Below are 16,740 nucleotides of genomic sequence, written 5' to 3' on the forward strand. Positions count from 1 at the left end.
TTTGCCTCTGCTTTCCCTGGTAGAGTTCTCATAGGCTGCTTGGAGGATGAAGGCATATAAGCAACCTGGCTCTCTAAAGCTTTGACGTGAGAGGCAAGTTGCATGTACTTGTTGTTGAGGTCAGAATAAGTTCCATCAATCTTGGCATGAACAGCTTTGAACTCATCTCCAATGTCCTTAGCAAATTTCCCTTGAGTTTCTAGGATTTGTTTGAACATAGATTCCATGGTTGAACTTGGAACTTGAGCTTGAGAAGAGCTTCCTTTAGCTTGAGTAGGCTGGTTGCTTTGATAACCACCTTGTTGGTTGTTGTAGAGGGGCTTTTGCTGGTAGTTGTTTTGGTATTGAAAGTTGGGCTCTTTCCTATACCAAGTTCCATTGTTGTTGATAAAGCACACCTCTTCCTGTCCTTCCAAGCCACCAATCTTCTTGATTTCAGCAACCTGCTTTTGTTGCTGTTCCCCAACTGATTTCATCTGATCCAGCTTAGCTTTGTTGGCAAGAAGTAGGTCCAGCTTCTCTTCCAAAGACTTGAGCTCTTTCTTGGTCTGCTGATCATCACTTCTATTTACTCTATCATGATCCTCACTGTATACTGAGTCACTCTTGGCCATGTTCTCTATCAGCTCCTCTGCATCCACCTCGTTTCTGCCTAAGAAGAATACATTGCTGGCTGTATCAAGTCTGTTTCTGCACTATGGTATAGCTCCCCTGTAGAAGGTACTCAACAAGTTCTCTTTGGAGAAGCCATGGTGTGGGCAATGAGCTTGGTAGCCTTTGAACCTTTCCCATGCTTCACTGAAACTTCTAAGTTCCTTTGCTGAAACCCAGAGATTTCATTCCTGATCTTAGCTGTCCTGGAGATGGAGAAGAACTTGTCTAGAAAGGCTTCCTTGCACTAATCCCAAGTAGTGATAGAGTCGCTTGGGAGAGACTTCTCCCACTGTCTTGCCTTGTCTCCCAGAGAGAAAGGGAAGAGCCTGAGCTTCAAAGCATCTTCTGACACTCCATTGGTCTTGGACAAACCACAATAGCTATCAAACTTGTCCAAGTGGTCAAAAGGATCTTCAGTAGCAAGACCATGATACTTGTTGTTCTCAATGGTGTTGAGCAGTCCTGACTTGATCTCAAAGTAGTTGTTCTCCACAGCAGGTGCTCTGATTCCCAACCTATGACCATTGATGTGAGGTTGATCATAGGCCCCAATGGCTCTAGCTTGGCGTGGAGGGTGTTGTGGCTGGCACTGAGGTCTAAGGTTGGCAGCTCCTTGACCAATACCAGCTTGAGCAGCTTCATGTTGAGGTAGGTTCTCCATATCAAACCCCAATCTCTGCAAGTGAACCTGTTGCTCTTCTTCTCTTCTCTTTCTTACTAACTTTCTTTCACGTGCAGCTATGTCTTCAACTCTTGGAACAAGGCTTGATGAACCTTTGCTCCTCAAGTTCATACACCTGAAATGCACCAAGCTTTGCAGGGAGAGAATCAATATCACAAACAGCAATAATAAAAATGACTTAGTCTCAAGCAAGTGACCATATCTCAATGTCAAAATCAAACTAGGATTGGCAACGGCGCCAATTTGATAACAAGACTTTTCAAGGGTCCAATTATGCAAATCAAAGTAGTACTTCAGATGTCAATCCATTCCTAGATGATCTCAATGCAAATAGAATGCAAGTCTATACTTAAGCTAAGTGCAATCCAATAAGAGAGATGGTTTTGATTATAAACTAAGGCTATACTAGAAATGCAATAAAAGAGTGAACTTTCTTTTTAATATGAAGCAAGGAGGACTCATGGGGCTAGGCATTTGATATTGGGTGATGTAGATCCAATCTAGAGGTGGCAAGCTATCAATCTAACATTTTCCTTATGCCTAGACACTAAGCTAAACAAGCTCTATCTCTAGATGCATGCTCTTTTGCTAAAGTAACTCAAGCATCTAATCTCTTAGGTTGAATGTTTATAAAGCAAACATGGAGAAACAGTCTAATAGCAATATTAACTCTTTTAACAACTAATCTCTTAGGTAAAGCAAGCCTAAAAGCATTGAAGAGTTGGTTCAGGCATTTCATCATACACCTTGTGGGCAGGAAATGCTTAAGGATCTATTTTGATATGGTTAAGATCAAAATAGCATTGAGAACCCTTAACAAGAAAGGAAACAAGTAAATCTAACACTAAACACCTTAGATCTTCACTAATCACCCTTAATCACCCTAGCCCATGAATCCAAAAGGAGTCTACTCACTAATCTTCATGATTAACCTTAAACCCATGGTTGATTTAAGAGAAAACATGTTGAGAAGCAAGTTTAAACCAATAATCACAAAGAAATAGGAAGAAAAGAAACTAAAGATTCAATCTTTCTTTAAGGTTTCAATGTGTTCTTAGAGAGAAAAGAAGATAAGTCTCAACTTTGGGTTACAAGAGTAGTTATACTTAGGTTTAGAAAGGAAGAAACACCAAGACAAATGACCAAAATGACCTTAGGAAAAGCTAATTTTCGTCCAAAATGAGGTAAGAAAATGGACCGGGGTCGAGCCAAGGTCAAACAACCCGGTCCTGCCACCCCGGTCCTTGCTTCTTCCTTTTGCGCCCGGGGTGCCGACTCCGGTCCAAGCCTCCCTGGTCCTTCTTTGGTCCATCTCCGCCCGAGGTTTTGTACTCGGTCCATGCTTCCCCGGTCCAAAACTTCCTTGGCCAGACCCATCATTTGCGCCCGGGTAGCTGTACCCGGGCCACTCTACCCGGTCAGCTTAATGTGCTTTTAGTAAACTGATCATAACTCCTCCAATATAGCTCCAAATGACTTGAAACCACTTCCATTGAAAAGCTAACTCAATTTTCTGTCTGCCACAAAATCTTAGCAACAGAAGACATCTCTAAGGCCTCCGTCCAAGATCATCTTTGTCTCGACCAGATCATGGATTGACTTCTCTTTTCATGGCCAAACTTGATTCTTCACCTTCTTTTTGACTCCCAAACACCTCAAATCACACCAAAACATGCTCCAACACCTGCTAAGGACAAATGAATGCAAAATGGACCTTGTTGGGGTCGAAATCAGACAAGGCAAAGTTGGCATCCAAATTTCCGTTAAAAATTATTTACTTAGAAATTTTTTACGGTTTTTCAGAAAGAAAAACTTATACGAAAAATTTACGGAAAAATCTTGTTTTAAGAGAACGATTCTTTGAAACGACGATTTCTTAATCAACGATTTAACAAATCAACGATTTCTTAACAAAGACGATTTCTTAATCAACGACTTAAGAAATCAACAATTTCTTAACAACGGCTTAAGAGGTTAGCGATTTCTTAATCAACGGCTTGAGAAATTTATGACTTAAAAAAGAAAACGATTTCCTAAAAGAAACGGAACATTGTTATCAAAGGTCCGAACATCCGCAAACAAGCATCCTAAGAGAATCGTAGCTTCGCAATTGTTCCAAACGTTCGGACAACGGACCAAAATCCACGGCACAAACCTGATCGTGATGGCGATCGGGTCACGGATAAGAGCTCGGTTGCTATAGCGAACGGATCACGAGACCACGCTCGGTCGCTATAGCGATCGAGCGTTCGTGCATTGATCATTCTCTGAAACGTCCAAAGTCTTCTAAAACGACGATATGACGTAAAACTATGCATTCTCGACTATCCGTATAGCCGTTCTCCGCAATTCACGACTATTCGTTCCTTGATCTCTCGATCAAATGAAATCGTCTGTTTGGTTTACGATAAAACCGCGGAAAACTGAACCTTTTCGGAGAAATCGTAAAAAAGTGTCAAATCAAAAATACGGCCCAAAGAGGTCCTAAACTTGATTCGAAGCCCACTTGCGATTTCTTAAAAACCCATAAACCTTATGACGGTTTAAGCTTGGAGGATAAGCATCAGTTTCCGCGGAAAAAATAGAAACTTTCCGCAGATAATCATGAAGATCGGAAAAAATGGAATATTCCCATTTTTTTGACTATGACGGCTTAAGGGCAAAAGGGGGAAGCGTACCGACCTTGGAGGGAGTATATAAGGAGTTCAAGGCGACAGGCATAGAGGCATAGAGGCATCACTTTTCCAAAGCAACTTAGCACTTAGAGTAATTTAGGCAACTTTCCGTTTTTATTTTTCGAGCTGCGACTCAACTAGGTTTAGCCACCTTCGGGTATTAGAACTAGGATCTCGCCGACAGCTCTCGTAGCCGAAGCACGTTGTCCTGTTGTTGTCACGCTCATACGCAGATTCGGAATAAAATCCTTCTTGCTCTCTTTTTACGATTTTTATTTTTATTTTCCGTTATTGTCGTGTTCTGATTGCTTGACGTGTGGGAAATTAGGGTTTTTCCTAGTTTCCTTATTTATACACAATCCAGGACTCCCTCCATAAAGCCTCGGATTACATAATGATCGAAGAAGAGACGAAAGTCCTGTCGCAAAAACATAAGCCGGCAAGGAACTCTTCGAAAGACATGGATCCAAAGTCGAAGAAGAAAACTTCTCATAACGACAAGTACGTCCATCACGAGGGGGAAGCACTCCAAGGCACGCACAACTACGCGGTAATTACGGAGCAGGGCAGAACTTCGGGAAATATGTGGAACCGTAACTAGAGTTACGACAAAAACGTCTACTGCGAGTTCCATCAGACCGAAGGTCACTCCACGGTTAACTGCAAAGTCATAGGGGCAAGGCTTGCCGCAAAGCTGCTTGCTGGAGAACTCTCTGGAGTAACCAGCGTCAAGGATTTAATCCTCGACTCCGACCGTCCGCCAAAAACCAATAAGAATCCTCCCGTGGAAACTCGTCGCCGAGAAATCAGGCCGGAGAAAAACGCGAGAGAAGACCGGACGATAGAGGGAATGATAACTCCCGCAGGAGGGTGAACATGATCATGAAAGGATCCCAGTACTGCAAGGACTCGGTCTCGGCCATCAAAGCCTACCAACGGAAAGCCGAGACAACTGTGAAGTATCCCCCACGGTCTCCGACTCGAGACGGGCATAACGCCTCGATCACGTTCACGGAAGAAGAGGCTTGCGGAATCGACCAGCCTCACTGCGACCCCTTGGTCATTGATCTCGTAATAAGAGATCTCGAAGTCACAAGAATACTTATCGATACCGGAAGCACGGTAAAACTAATCTTCCGCGTTACCGTAAGAAGGATGGGCGTTAAACTCGGAGAAGTCACTCCGGTACCAAAACCGCTCACGGGTTTCTCCGGACAAACGTCCATGACCCTGGGATCCATCCAACTACCCGTCATAGCAAAAAACGTCACCAAGATAGGTGACTTTGCGGTGGTAGATAGCCCGGCTATTTACAACGCGGTTATGGGAACACCATGGCTAAACGCCATGAAGGCCGTTCTCTCGACTTATTACTTGGGCGTTAAATTCCCAACCAGGACTAGAATCGCCGCAATCTGGGGTTGTCAAAAACAGTCGCGACTTTGTTTCCTAGCGGAGCATAAGATAAGGCAGATAACGACGACCTCCACTTTAAACGCAAGCGAACCCAACCTTCCGCCGAAGATGCCCCGACAAAGGGCACATCGATGCCTTCTGCAGAAGCAGATTCAGAGATCGGAACCGTCCCCGACTCCAAAGACAACATCACAACTCAACGGGAAGAGAAAAATCCCGAGGAAAACGTCGACCCCGCGACTAAAGTGGTCGACAAAAAACTAGCCGACGAGTAATCACACTCACGGCACAAACAGAACTACGAGATGGCTTGATCCTCAAAAGAGGTACGTAGGCAGCCTGTTGAAACCCGGCGAGTTCAGCTATCCCCCTCGCCAAAAAGGCGGGGGAGTGGGTGCGTATACTCGTATACTCCCACAAGACAAAAAAAAAATTACCCGCAATTGTATTCGAAATTTTCGAAACTTTTTCAATAAAATTCTTTTTCTCAATCTATCGATTCTTAAACATTCCAGAAAAGGAAAAACGTATCCTCAAGAAAATGCGAGACGTCACAGTTTTACTGAAGATTTTTAGTTCGTATCATCCGTCAAAATAGTCCATCCGCGACTTTAAACATTTAATCAAAATAGTCCGCCCGCGACATTAAAACAACCACTAAATAGTCCCTCCACGACCTTAAAAACGAAAACAAACCCGTCGATTGGCCCGACGGGCAAATAAAGAAATGTTTCACTTAAACAAATTCGTAGTCAGATCTTTTCACGAGATCCTCTTACATCCGACCAGTATACCATAGCGCGCTATACAAGAAAATCGAAATTTTGTCTAGCACTTCGTAAAGGAAGTCGCTCGGTTCGTACTCAGACAAATAGTATAAACCGGTAACATTTCGCGGATTTTAAAACGGTACGAATCAGGTCAAAATCACAAACAGGCAAAACGGAAGCCGATCAGTCATCGCATAGCCATTAAGCTGAGACTAAACATAGGTCTTGCCCTAAGCCCAGTCTTGCTGGCACTTAACATCTCACGAACATAGTATCAAATACGAGATCCCAAAACATGTCTCTTATCGCTTATACCTAAAACACTCGCTAAAAAAGTAGCATACGGACCAAGCGACGAATTAAGAGTTAGAATACGAAATGACTACTAGCATTCTGCCCTCTACACTTGGCGAAAGTTTAAATCAGATCATAAAACATAATCATCGAAAAACTTACTTCATATTTATAAAAAGCCGTGCAAAGACGGCAGGGATTCAAAGCCTTAAAAGGCCAGTCCCGAAATACATAAAATTACGCAACCTGCTACGGTCGCGGCATAAACATATAAAACGGCCACACTTGGCCACGGAAATACAAAGATAAGGGAAAACATTTTCCCGACAAATTCAGTAGAGGATAAAATTATCCGACGACAAAGTTCCGAACTCCGTCGGATAAGTCACCTCATCTTCACCTCCCTCCGCTTCGGTCGCGACCTCCACCATGTCAAGAGAAACAGGGATCGGCTCTTAGAGTCCCCAGATCCTTTCCTCGATGGGGGGAACAAGCGACTTGGCGTGAACATTGTCCTTCATGCCATCCTGCATGAGGCTCAACTCCTCTTTGTAAACATAATCCCTCTGCTGAGTCCTCGTGAGAGCTCCAACCGATCCGCGACACTCGCGAAAATCACCTACCGCGGCATCGGCCGCCCGGAGATTGTAATACTCCTCCTGGAAACGCATCGCTCGATTCTGCATCTCGGCGGCAATCTCCCGCTTGGCCTGCCTCCTCGCTCGGCGAATCTCTCTAGCATGGTCGGCAGCCGCCCTTAAGTTCGCTCTAAGGTCTCCTCCTGAAGTCGCGCCAAGTCATTCGCGTTCTTCTCCGCTTTGAAGCGCCAGATCCTCAATTCTCTCTGGCTATCCACCAACGCCGAGCCGAGATGGTTCATCGCCTGCGAAATTCGAAAATAGAATTTTTATTTTTTACAAAAATATAAATATGATCGGATAACAAAAGAGAATGTAGGAAGAAGTAGAAACTAACCCCATTTACCACGCGAGAAGTCTCCGCCAATATTTCGGGCATCTCCGTTTCCTCCACAAAGGGGAACGGATTAAGATGATCAGGAAGATCGGAAAAGAAGTCGTCAAAATTGGGATTTTGCGCATCGCTCGAACCGCTCCCATCGCCAAAGCCTAGAGACGGATCCCATCCCGGAAGCGGAGAATCGTCGGCGGGAAAGTCGTGATCCTCGACCTCGATGTCTTTATTTTTCCGTGGCAACTCAGGCGATCTCTCGACCGGAACACGCTCCGGGAGATGCTCAACAGGAGCAAAATCAATCTCACCTTCCGCCTCGAAGTCAGAGTGAACCAATCGGATCGCCTTCCGAACCCTCCTAAGCGCGTCCCTTAACTCCATAATGTCCCTAGGCCAGGGATGGACCACGCTGATGTGTGGAAGGGGATTTGGAGCCGTCCGGAATATCGGAATAAATTCCTCCGCGACGGACGCAGCATTGAGTCGGACGTAGAAGAAAAATTGTCTCCAATTGTTAAAATTGGAAACGGTTCCCCTTACTACCAGCACTATGGTACGAGGAGTCAGTCGCCAGGAGGTCGACTCCTTGTTGTATTGAATCCGCAGAAGTGCCTCAAAATGGTTGGCAGTGAGGGATAGGCCGCACTCGTAACTCAGAATTACGAGACCGATAAGGATCTCTAAACTCTTAGGGTTCAGCTGGTTTAACGAAACCTGAAAACGGTCCAGTACACGGACAATGATCTCAGGAATCGGAAACCAGATGCGACAGCGCGTCAGAACCGCCTCGTAACACGTGAAGTAGCCTTCCGGAGGATGGTCGGCGCTTTCTCCGACCTTAGGAATCCGGAACTCAACCGCGTCAGGGACTCCGGCAAACTTCCGAAGCGTCTCGAGAAAAAGATCAGTGGTCTTACTCGGCAGGTGGGCCCCCGCTTTCCGAGATTGGCAGATCGGAAACTTTTCTTCTCCGGGACGTGTTATACGATCACTACTTGCTCTCCAATACGCATCAAGTTCAACCGCATTCGGAGGAAGCTCAAACTCGGCCTTCGGAATGAGGAGTTCTTCATCCTGATTGCAATCGGGAGAAGGAGTCACGGGAGTCTTCTTCTTGGAAGACTTCTTTCCGCTTAAACAACTTTGACCTTTAGTTGAAGGATTTTCTTTCTACAAAAAAAATTTCTTGAGAGGATTCTTCAAAGAAAGTCTTATGAAAGATGGGTGAGTAAAAATGAAAGAGTTACCCTCTCTTTTATAAACTTCAGGATTTACTATTCAAGTTCGGACTTTTGGACACTAACTTGACCTAAAATCTCGCCTAAACTCGCCAAACTATATGACAGAATCTCGTTAGCCCACGATTCTACCGCACTGGGGGCTAACTGTTGGGGTCGAAATCGGACAAGGACAAGTTGGCATCCAAATTTCCATTAAAAATTATTTGCTTAGAAGTTTTTTACGGTTTTTCGGAAAAGAAAAACTTATACGAAACATTTACGGAAAAATCTTGTTTTAAGAGAACGATTCTTTAAAACGACGATTTCTTAATCAACGATTTAAGAAATCAACAATTTCTTAACAAAGACGATTTCTTAATCAACGACTTAAGAAATCAACGATTTCTTAACAACGGCTTAAGATATTAGTGATTTCTTAATCAACGGCTTGAGAAATTTACGACTTAAAAAAGAAAACGTTTTCCTAAAACAAACGGAACATTGTTATCAAAGGTCCGAACATCCGCAAACAAGCATCCTAAGATAATCGTAGCTTCGCAATGGTTCCAAACGTTCGGAAAACAGACCATAATCCACGGCACAAACCCAATCGCGATGGCGATTGGGTCAAGGATAAGAGATCGGTTGCTATAGCGAACGGATCACGAGACAACGCTCGGTCGCTACAGCGACCGATCTTCGATTACAGCTCGGTCGCTATTGCGACCGAGCTGCGGACAAAGTTCGGTCGCTATAGCGATCGAGCGTTCGTGCATCGATCATTCTCCGAAACGTCCAAAGTCTTCCGGAACGACGATATGACGTAAAACTATGCATTCTCGACTATCCGTATAGCCGTTCTCCGCAATTCACGACTATCAGTTCCTTGATCTCTCGATCAAATGGAATTGTCTGTTTGGTTTCTTATAAAACCGTGGAGAACTTAACCTTATCGGAGAAATCGTAAAAAAGTCTCAAATCAAAAATACGGCCCAAAGAGGTCCTAAACTTGATTCGAAGCCCACTTGCGATTTCTTAAAAACCCATAAACCTTATGACGGTTTATGCTTGGAGGATAAGCATCAGTTTCCGCGGAAAAAATGGAAACTTTCCGCAGATAATCATGAAAATCTGAAAAAATGGAATATTCCCATTTTTTCGACTATGACGGCTTAAGGGCAAAAGGGGGAAGCGTAAACCAACCTTGGAGAGAGTATATAAGGAGTTCAAGGCGAGAGGCATAGAGGCATCACTTTTCCAGAGCAACTTAGCACTTAGAGCAATTTAGGCAACTTTCCGTTTTTATTTTTTGAGCTGCGACTCAACTAGGTTCAGCCACCTTCGGGTATTAGAACTAGGATCTCGCTGAAAACTCTCGTAGCCGAAGCATGTTGTCCTGTTGTTGTCAAGCTCATACGCAGATTCGGAATAAAATCCTTCTTGCTCTCTTTTTACGATTTTTATTTTTATTTTCCGTTATTGTCGTGTTTTGATTGCTTGACGTGTGGTTTCTCAGAAATCCGGGACCTTCTGGGAAATTAGGGTTTTTCCTAGTTTCCTTATTTATACGAAATATTGACGGTCTGAATTTCGGTTCCCACAGACCTAAAGGTTCCTAATGCCTAACTTATATGATCAAAATGCACAAGATATGAATGCTAAAAACATGTAAATATGCAAGACATCAGTAGTCTCCTTGGACTTAACTTATGATCAGTTGTGAGTCGCTGAAGACCTGGATGTCCTCTACTCCCATCTGTTTGGCGAGTGTCAACCCTGCTATTAAAGCTTTGTACTCAGCTTCGTTGTTCTTTACTTTGAAGTTGCATCGTACGGCCCTTGAGGCTGATTTCCCCGTAGGGGAGTTAGGACTAGTCCCACGCCTGCGCCCCTTACGTTACTAGACCCATCAACGTATAATGTCCATTCGCCTTTTTTCCCTTCGCTATCACGAAGCTTTACCTATTGTTCCAGGGCTGGAAGCATAACAGGAGAGAATTCGGCTACAAAATCTGCTAGGACTTGCGATTTGATAGCCGTTGCTGACCGGAAGGTCACGTCGTACTCCCCTAGCTCTATAGCCCATTTTGCTAGTCGTCCGGACACTTCCGGCTTGTGAAGGACTTCTTTGATGGGGAAAGAGGTGACCACCACGATTTAATGAGCTTGGAAGTAGGGGCGTAGCTTTCGAGCAAAGTTAACCAAGGCAAAGGCCAGCTTCTCAAGGTGACTATAGCGGGGTTCCGCGTCTAGCAATGATTTGCTCACGTAGCAGATAGGATGTTGTTTCCTTCCTTCTTCCCTCACCAGGACCGCACTGACTGCATGCTCTGATACCGCCGGATAGAGCAATAAGACCTCACCTTCCAAGGGTTTTGAGAGGAGAGGTAGAGTAGTGAGATAGGCCTTGAGATCGGATAGGGCCAACTCACATTTATCGGTCCATTGGAAGTCCTTGGGGTCCTTCAAGGTTTCGAAGAAGGCATGCGACTTGTCGGATGCCTGGAGGTGAACCTGCTCAGGACGGCCATCCTTCCTGTCAGTCTTTGCACCTCCTTGACGTTGCGAGGGGAAGGTATCACCTGGATTGCTCTCACCTGCTCTAGGTTTGCTTTGATGCCCCTGTGGGTGACTATATACTTTAGGAACTTCCCAGAGCTTACCCCGAACGAGCACTTTGAAGGGTTCAGCTTCATGTTATACCTCCTGAGAGTGGTGAAGGCTTGTTGAAAGTGCGAGATATGGTCCTCAGCGTCCAGGGACTTTACCAGCATATCATCAATATACACCTCCATGGTCTGCCCTATCTGATCGGCGAACATCATGTTGACAGGCCTCTGATAGGTCGAACCTGCGTTCTTCAATCCGAAAGGCATGACCTTATAACAGTAGATGCCCCTTGAGGTCATGAATGAGGTCTTCTCTTGGTCATCAGGATGCATTAGGATCTGGTTATATCCGGAGAATGCATTCATGAAACTCATCAGCTAATGACCAGCAGTTGCGTTGACTAGCTTGTCAATGTGAGGCAAGGGTAAGGGGTCTTTAGGACAGGATTTATTAAGATCCGTGAAGTCGATACAGACTCTCCACTTCCCGTTCTTCTTCATAACAACCACTACATTAGCTAGCCATTCCGGATATTGCACCTCTCGTATGAATCCGACATGCAGTAGGTTTTTGACCTCTTCATTGATTATCTCGTCCCTTTCAGGAGCGAACTTCCCCTCTTCTGTCTGACGGGAGGATGCATTGGATCCACCTTGAGTTGAAGCATGATGACGTCGGGATCAATTCCAGGCATGTCCTCGTGGGACCAGGCGAAGCAATCGGAGTTGGATCTCAAGAAGTCGACCAATCTCTTTCTTAGACCTTCTGGTAGCTTGGAGCCTGTCTTTCAATTTTGACCCAAGTTCCCTTCTGTGAGTGGAACCTCATCCATTCCTTCCACTTCCGGCTCTTCTGTGTGCGGGGCCGGAAGCTTCTTCTGTAATTGCTATAAGACTTGGGTCTTTCCCTTCAAGGTAGTCTGGTAGCAGGACCTGGCATTCTCCTGATCTCCCATGACCACCTTGATGCCCCAGGGAGTTGGGAACTTGACCAGCTGATGCAAAGTCGAAGGTACGGCTCCCATGTCGTCGATTCAAGGCCTTCCTAGTATCACATTATACGATGAAGGGCAGTCGACGACTAGGAATTTTGTGGCCTGGTTTATCCCCTCGGCATACACGGGGAGAAGGATCTCTCCTAAGGTTTGCTTGACCTCTCCGCTGAAGCCTACAAGGGGAGTCGCCTTTCTAGTTAGGGCTGATGTTCCAACCCTAGGTCGGCGAAGGCCGAATGGAAGATTATGTTGCTGGAGCTCCCATTGTCTACTATTATTCTCTTGACCAAGCAGTTTGCTATTGTAAGTGAAATGACAAGGGTGTCATGATGAGGAGCAAGGACCTTCTCCTGCTCCCTTGCAGTGAAGCTGATCTCATCCGTTCCGAGGAGTAGGCGCTTAGGACCCTCAGCCTCTTGGCCGTTCCTGGCGTTGCGAGTACTTCTCTTGGCAGCAGAACTACTAATTCCGCTTACCTCTGATCCGCCTGAGATTACATGGATCACCCGGTCTTGCTGCGGTGGCAATGCTGGAGCTTCTTCGGTAGGGAGACCGGGACCTTCCTTGTTTAGAAGGTTCTTGGCTTTATCTGAGAGGAACTCCCTTAGGTAGCCTTTCTTGAGGAGCTCAGCGACTTCCATCTTCAAGGCTATGCAATCTTCTGTGGTGTGACCATGGTCGCTATGGAACTCGCACCACCGCTTGAGGTTTCGATTAGCTTATGTAGCCTTCATCTTGCGACGCCACTTTACTTGTGGACCCATTTGTCGTAGGACACCGATCAGTTCCGGTTTGGATATCACACACAAGATGAGAGATATCAGGCCAAGTGGACACCATCATCCCCTCGGACCTAGGCAAAGGTCGATGTTGGTACTTACCCATGCTTGGGTTGCTAGTCTCCCTGGTGGACTTGGAATGAGAGGGCTCGTCACGATCATTCCTAGTTGGCTTTGAGGACTTCTGATCGTACTTCGGACAGGCTTTGGCCCTACTAGCAACATCTTCTTCCCACCTTACTTGAGCCCAAGCACGAGACAATACGTCCTCCATAGTCCTGCACTTGTATTTGATCAGCTCCTTGAAGAGATCTCCCTCTGGGAGTAGGCCCCGCTTGAAGGCTGAGATAGCCGTATCAGCGTTGCACTCAGGGATAGCCACCTTCTCTTGGTTGAAGCGTGCTATGTAGGAACGAAGGGGTTTGTTGGGGAAAAATATCCAGACATGAGTTTTCTCCAGCTTCCAGACAGGTTCTCGACTTTCGGACCCTTGTTCAAGAAGAAACCAGGAACCAACCCCTGCCTTGGGTCCGACCCCTAGAACGGACCGATCCCTTGGAGCAAAATAGAAGTTTTCTACCCAAGGTGAAACTTCCATTTTTCCGATTATGGAAGAGTTCTATTACTTGAAGCCGACATCTACAACTATAAAAGGGGAGCCCAAACCCTATAATAAGGGATCGACAATTCGAGACTTAGAGATTAGAGTTTAGGCGGCTAGAACTAGGGTTCATACACCACCAAACGTTGTAGTCCCGATCAATAACATCTCTTTGTTCTCGATTTACAACTCTTACAAACAAATCCTCTAGTGTTCCGTAACACTTAAACGATCCTACATAAAATACCCTAACAGTTTGGCGCTAGAAGGAAGGGAGTTATCCAACTACGTGACGATGGCATTAGAGGACGACGCTAACCAGACGGAGATGACTCCGAGAGAGATCGAACTCCTCAACAAGCTCGAGTCTCTTCAGAGTCAGGTTACCGATCTTCACAAACCTCGGGAGACAACACCCGGAGGTCCTGAACTTCTCCTCGAAGTTCAAACCCTAAAAGACCAACTTGGAGAGCACTCCAAGCAACTACAGCAAAGCGCCGAGAAGCTAGACGCCATAGAGGCGGAGAATATTGTCCTCTGACAAGAAAACCATACCCTCGGTGAAGCTAGCAACAAGCGAACCGGTTCTGGACTAAGGTACGACCCATGGCTTCACTCTACACTCCGCGCGACAGTGAAGAGGTACCTCGTCGACCTGCCTCAACCGAAGACAGACCCGAAAGCCGAGGAGCCGCGAACGATAGGACCCGAGTACAAGTAGATAGCGATTCCGATACGGAGGACGAGGAGTATTCACCCAATGATCCCGAGATCTCAGATCCGGCCCTAGAGCCTACTTAGAAAGAGTGGTCTCCGAAAGGTTCGGCACCATTCAATCTATGGTAGAATGGCTCCCAGGGGCAGCTCCTCCTATTCGAAGAAGCAATCAGGGGTCCTAATCTGATACACCTTTCGTGGAAGAGATTGCTTCGGTGGAGATGCCGCGAAAGTTCTCTTTCCCAAGCATAAAGATGTACGAAGGTACTGGAGATCCCGACAATCATATTGCTCAGTACAAGCAACCCATGCTAGCAGTAGCAATCCCTCGGGATGCAAGGGAAGCTACCATGTGCAAAGGATTCGGATCGACCTTGACCGGCCCTGCTCTTCAGTGGTATATCAACCTGCCCACAAAATCCATCAAATCCTTTGCAGCCCTCAGCGATAAGTTCGTGGAGCAGTTCGCTAGCAGCCGTGACCTAGAGAAGAACTCAGATGATCTCTATGAGATCCTCCAGCATAGGAATGAGCCCCTTCGTTCTTACATAGCTCACTTCAACCAAGTGAAGGTAGCTATTCCTGAGTGCAATGCTGATACAGCTATCTCAGCCTTCAAGAGGGGTCTACTTCCAGAGGGAGAGCTTTACAAGGAGCTGATCAAATACAAGTGCAGGATTATGGAAGACGTGCTGTCTCGTGCTTGGGCTCAAGTAAGATGGGAAGAAGATGTCGCTAGTAGGGCTAAAGCCGGTCTGAAGTATGATCAGAAGTCATCAAAGCCTACAAGAAGTGACCGCGACGAGCCTTCTCACTCTAAGTCCTCTAAGGAGACTAGTAACCCGAGTAGGGGCAGGTATCAGCATCGACCTTTGCCTAGATCCGAAGGGATGATGGTGTCTACTTGGCCTGACATCTCCCATCTTGCGATATCCAAACCGGAGTTGATCGGTGTCTTACGACAAATGGGTCCTCAAGTCAGGTGGCCTCCTAAAATGAAGGCCGCGGAAGCTAATCGAAATCCTAAGGGATGGTGCGAGTTCCATAGTGATCATGGTCATACTACGGAGAACTGCATGGCCCTAAAGATGGAAGTCGCCGAGCTCCTCAAGAAAGGCTACCTACGGGAGTTCCTCTCGGATAAAGCCAAGAACCTCCTAAATAAAGAAGGTCCCGGTCTCCCTATCGAGGCAGCTCCCGCATTGCCACCACAGCAAGACCGGGTGATCCACGTCATCACAGGCGGATCAGAGGTGATCCACAGCAAGAAAAGTACTCGCAATGCCAGGAACGGCCAAGAGGCCGAGGGTCCCGAGCACCTACTCCTTGGAACAGATGAGATCAGTTTCACTGCAAGGGAGCAGGAGAAGGTCCTCACCCCTCATCATGACGCTGTCGCCATTTCACTTACCATAGCAAACTGCTTGGTCAAGCGGATACTAGTAGATAATGGGAGCTCCAGCAACATAATCTTCTATTCTGCCTTCGCCGACCTAGGTTTGGAACCTACAGCTCTAACCAGAAAGGCAACTCCCCTCGTAGGCTTCAGTGGAGAAGTCAAAAAAACCTTCGGAGAGGTCCTTCTTCCCGTGTATGCCGAAGGGGTAAACCAAGCTACGAAGTTCCTGGTCGTCGACTGCCCCTCATCATACAACGTGATATTAGGAAGGCCTTGGATCCATGACATGGGAGCCGGACCTTCGACGTTGCACCATCTGGTCAAGTTCCCAACCCCTTGGGGCATCAGAGCGGTCAAGGGGAATCAAGAGAATGCTAGGTCTTGATATCAGACTATCCTTAGGGGAAAAACTCAGGTCTTATAGCAATTATAGAAGAAGCTTCCGGCCCCACATACCGAAGAGCCGGAAGTGGAAGAAATGGACGAGGTCCTGCTCACGGAAGGGAATCGAGTCGAAACTTAAAGATAGGCTCCAAGCTTCTGGAAAGCTTGAGAAGGAGATTGGTCGATTTCTTAAGATCCAACTCCGATTGCTTTGCCTGGTCTCACGAAGACATGCCTGGAATTAATCCCGATGTTATCATGAATAACCTCAAGGTGGATCCAATGCATCCTCCTGTTAGACAGAAGAGGAGAAAATTCGCTCCTGAAAGAGACGAGATAATCAACGAAGAAATCAAGAACCTACTAGATGCTGGGTTCATACGAGAGGTGCAATACCCGGAATGGCTAGCCAATGTGGTGGTCGTCAGGAAGAAGAATGGGAAGTGGGGAGTCTGTATCGATTTCACGGACCTTGATAAGTCCTGGCCTAAAGATCCTTTCCCTCTGCCTCACATCGACAAGCTGGTCGACGCAACGGCTGGTCACGAGCTGATGATTTTCATGGATGCGTTC

At 46.2% G+C, this 16,740-nt stretch overlaps 2 protein-coding genes and 1 non-coding gene across 3 annotated transcripts; all 3 read left to right on the forward strand.

The window, feature by feature from the left end:
- Positions 1 to 744: 744 nt before the first annotated feature.
- Positions 745 to 850, forward strand: LOC130500667 (small nucleolar RNA R71). Its single transcript, XR_008939252.1, has one exon. It is a non-coding gene; the product is annotated as a small nucleolar RNA R71 (small nucleolar RNA).
- A 4,037-nt stretch (positions 851 to 4,887) lies between these two features.
- On the forward strand, positions 4,888 to 5,702 carry LOC108830117 (uncharacterized). Its single transcript, XM_018603719.1, has 2 exons — positions 4,888 to 5,431; positions 5,476 to 5,702. Exons 1-2 carry the CDS (start codon positions 4,888 to 4,890, stop codon positions 5,700 to 5,702), a joined length of 771 nt encoding a protein of 256 aa, XP_018459221.1.
- An 8,936-nt stretch (positions 5,703 to 14,638) lies between these two features.
- Positions 14,639 to 16,168, forward strand: LOC130500665 (uncharacterized). The gene has a single exon (XM_056995600.1). The coding sequence runs from the start codon at positions 14,639 to 14,641 to the stop codon at positions 16,166 to 16,168; it is 1,530 nt and encodes a 509-aa protein (XP_056851580.1).
- The last annotated feature ends 572 nt before the right edge of the window (positions 16,169 to 16,740 follow it).

The sequence above is a fragment of the Raphanus sativus genome, unplaced genomic scaffold (genome assembly GCF_000801105.2).
Source record: "Raphanus sativus cultivar WK10039 unplaced genomic scaffold, ASM80110v3 Scaffold0009, whole genome shotgun sequence".
In the NCBI taxonomy this organism is placed as follows: Eukaryota; Viridiplantae; Streptophyta; class Magnoliopsida; order Brassicales; family Brassicaceae; genus Raphanus; species Raphanus sativus.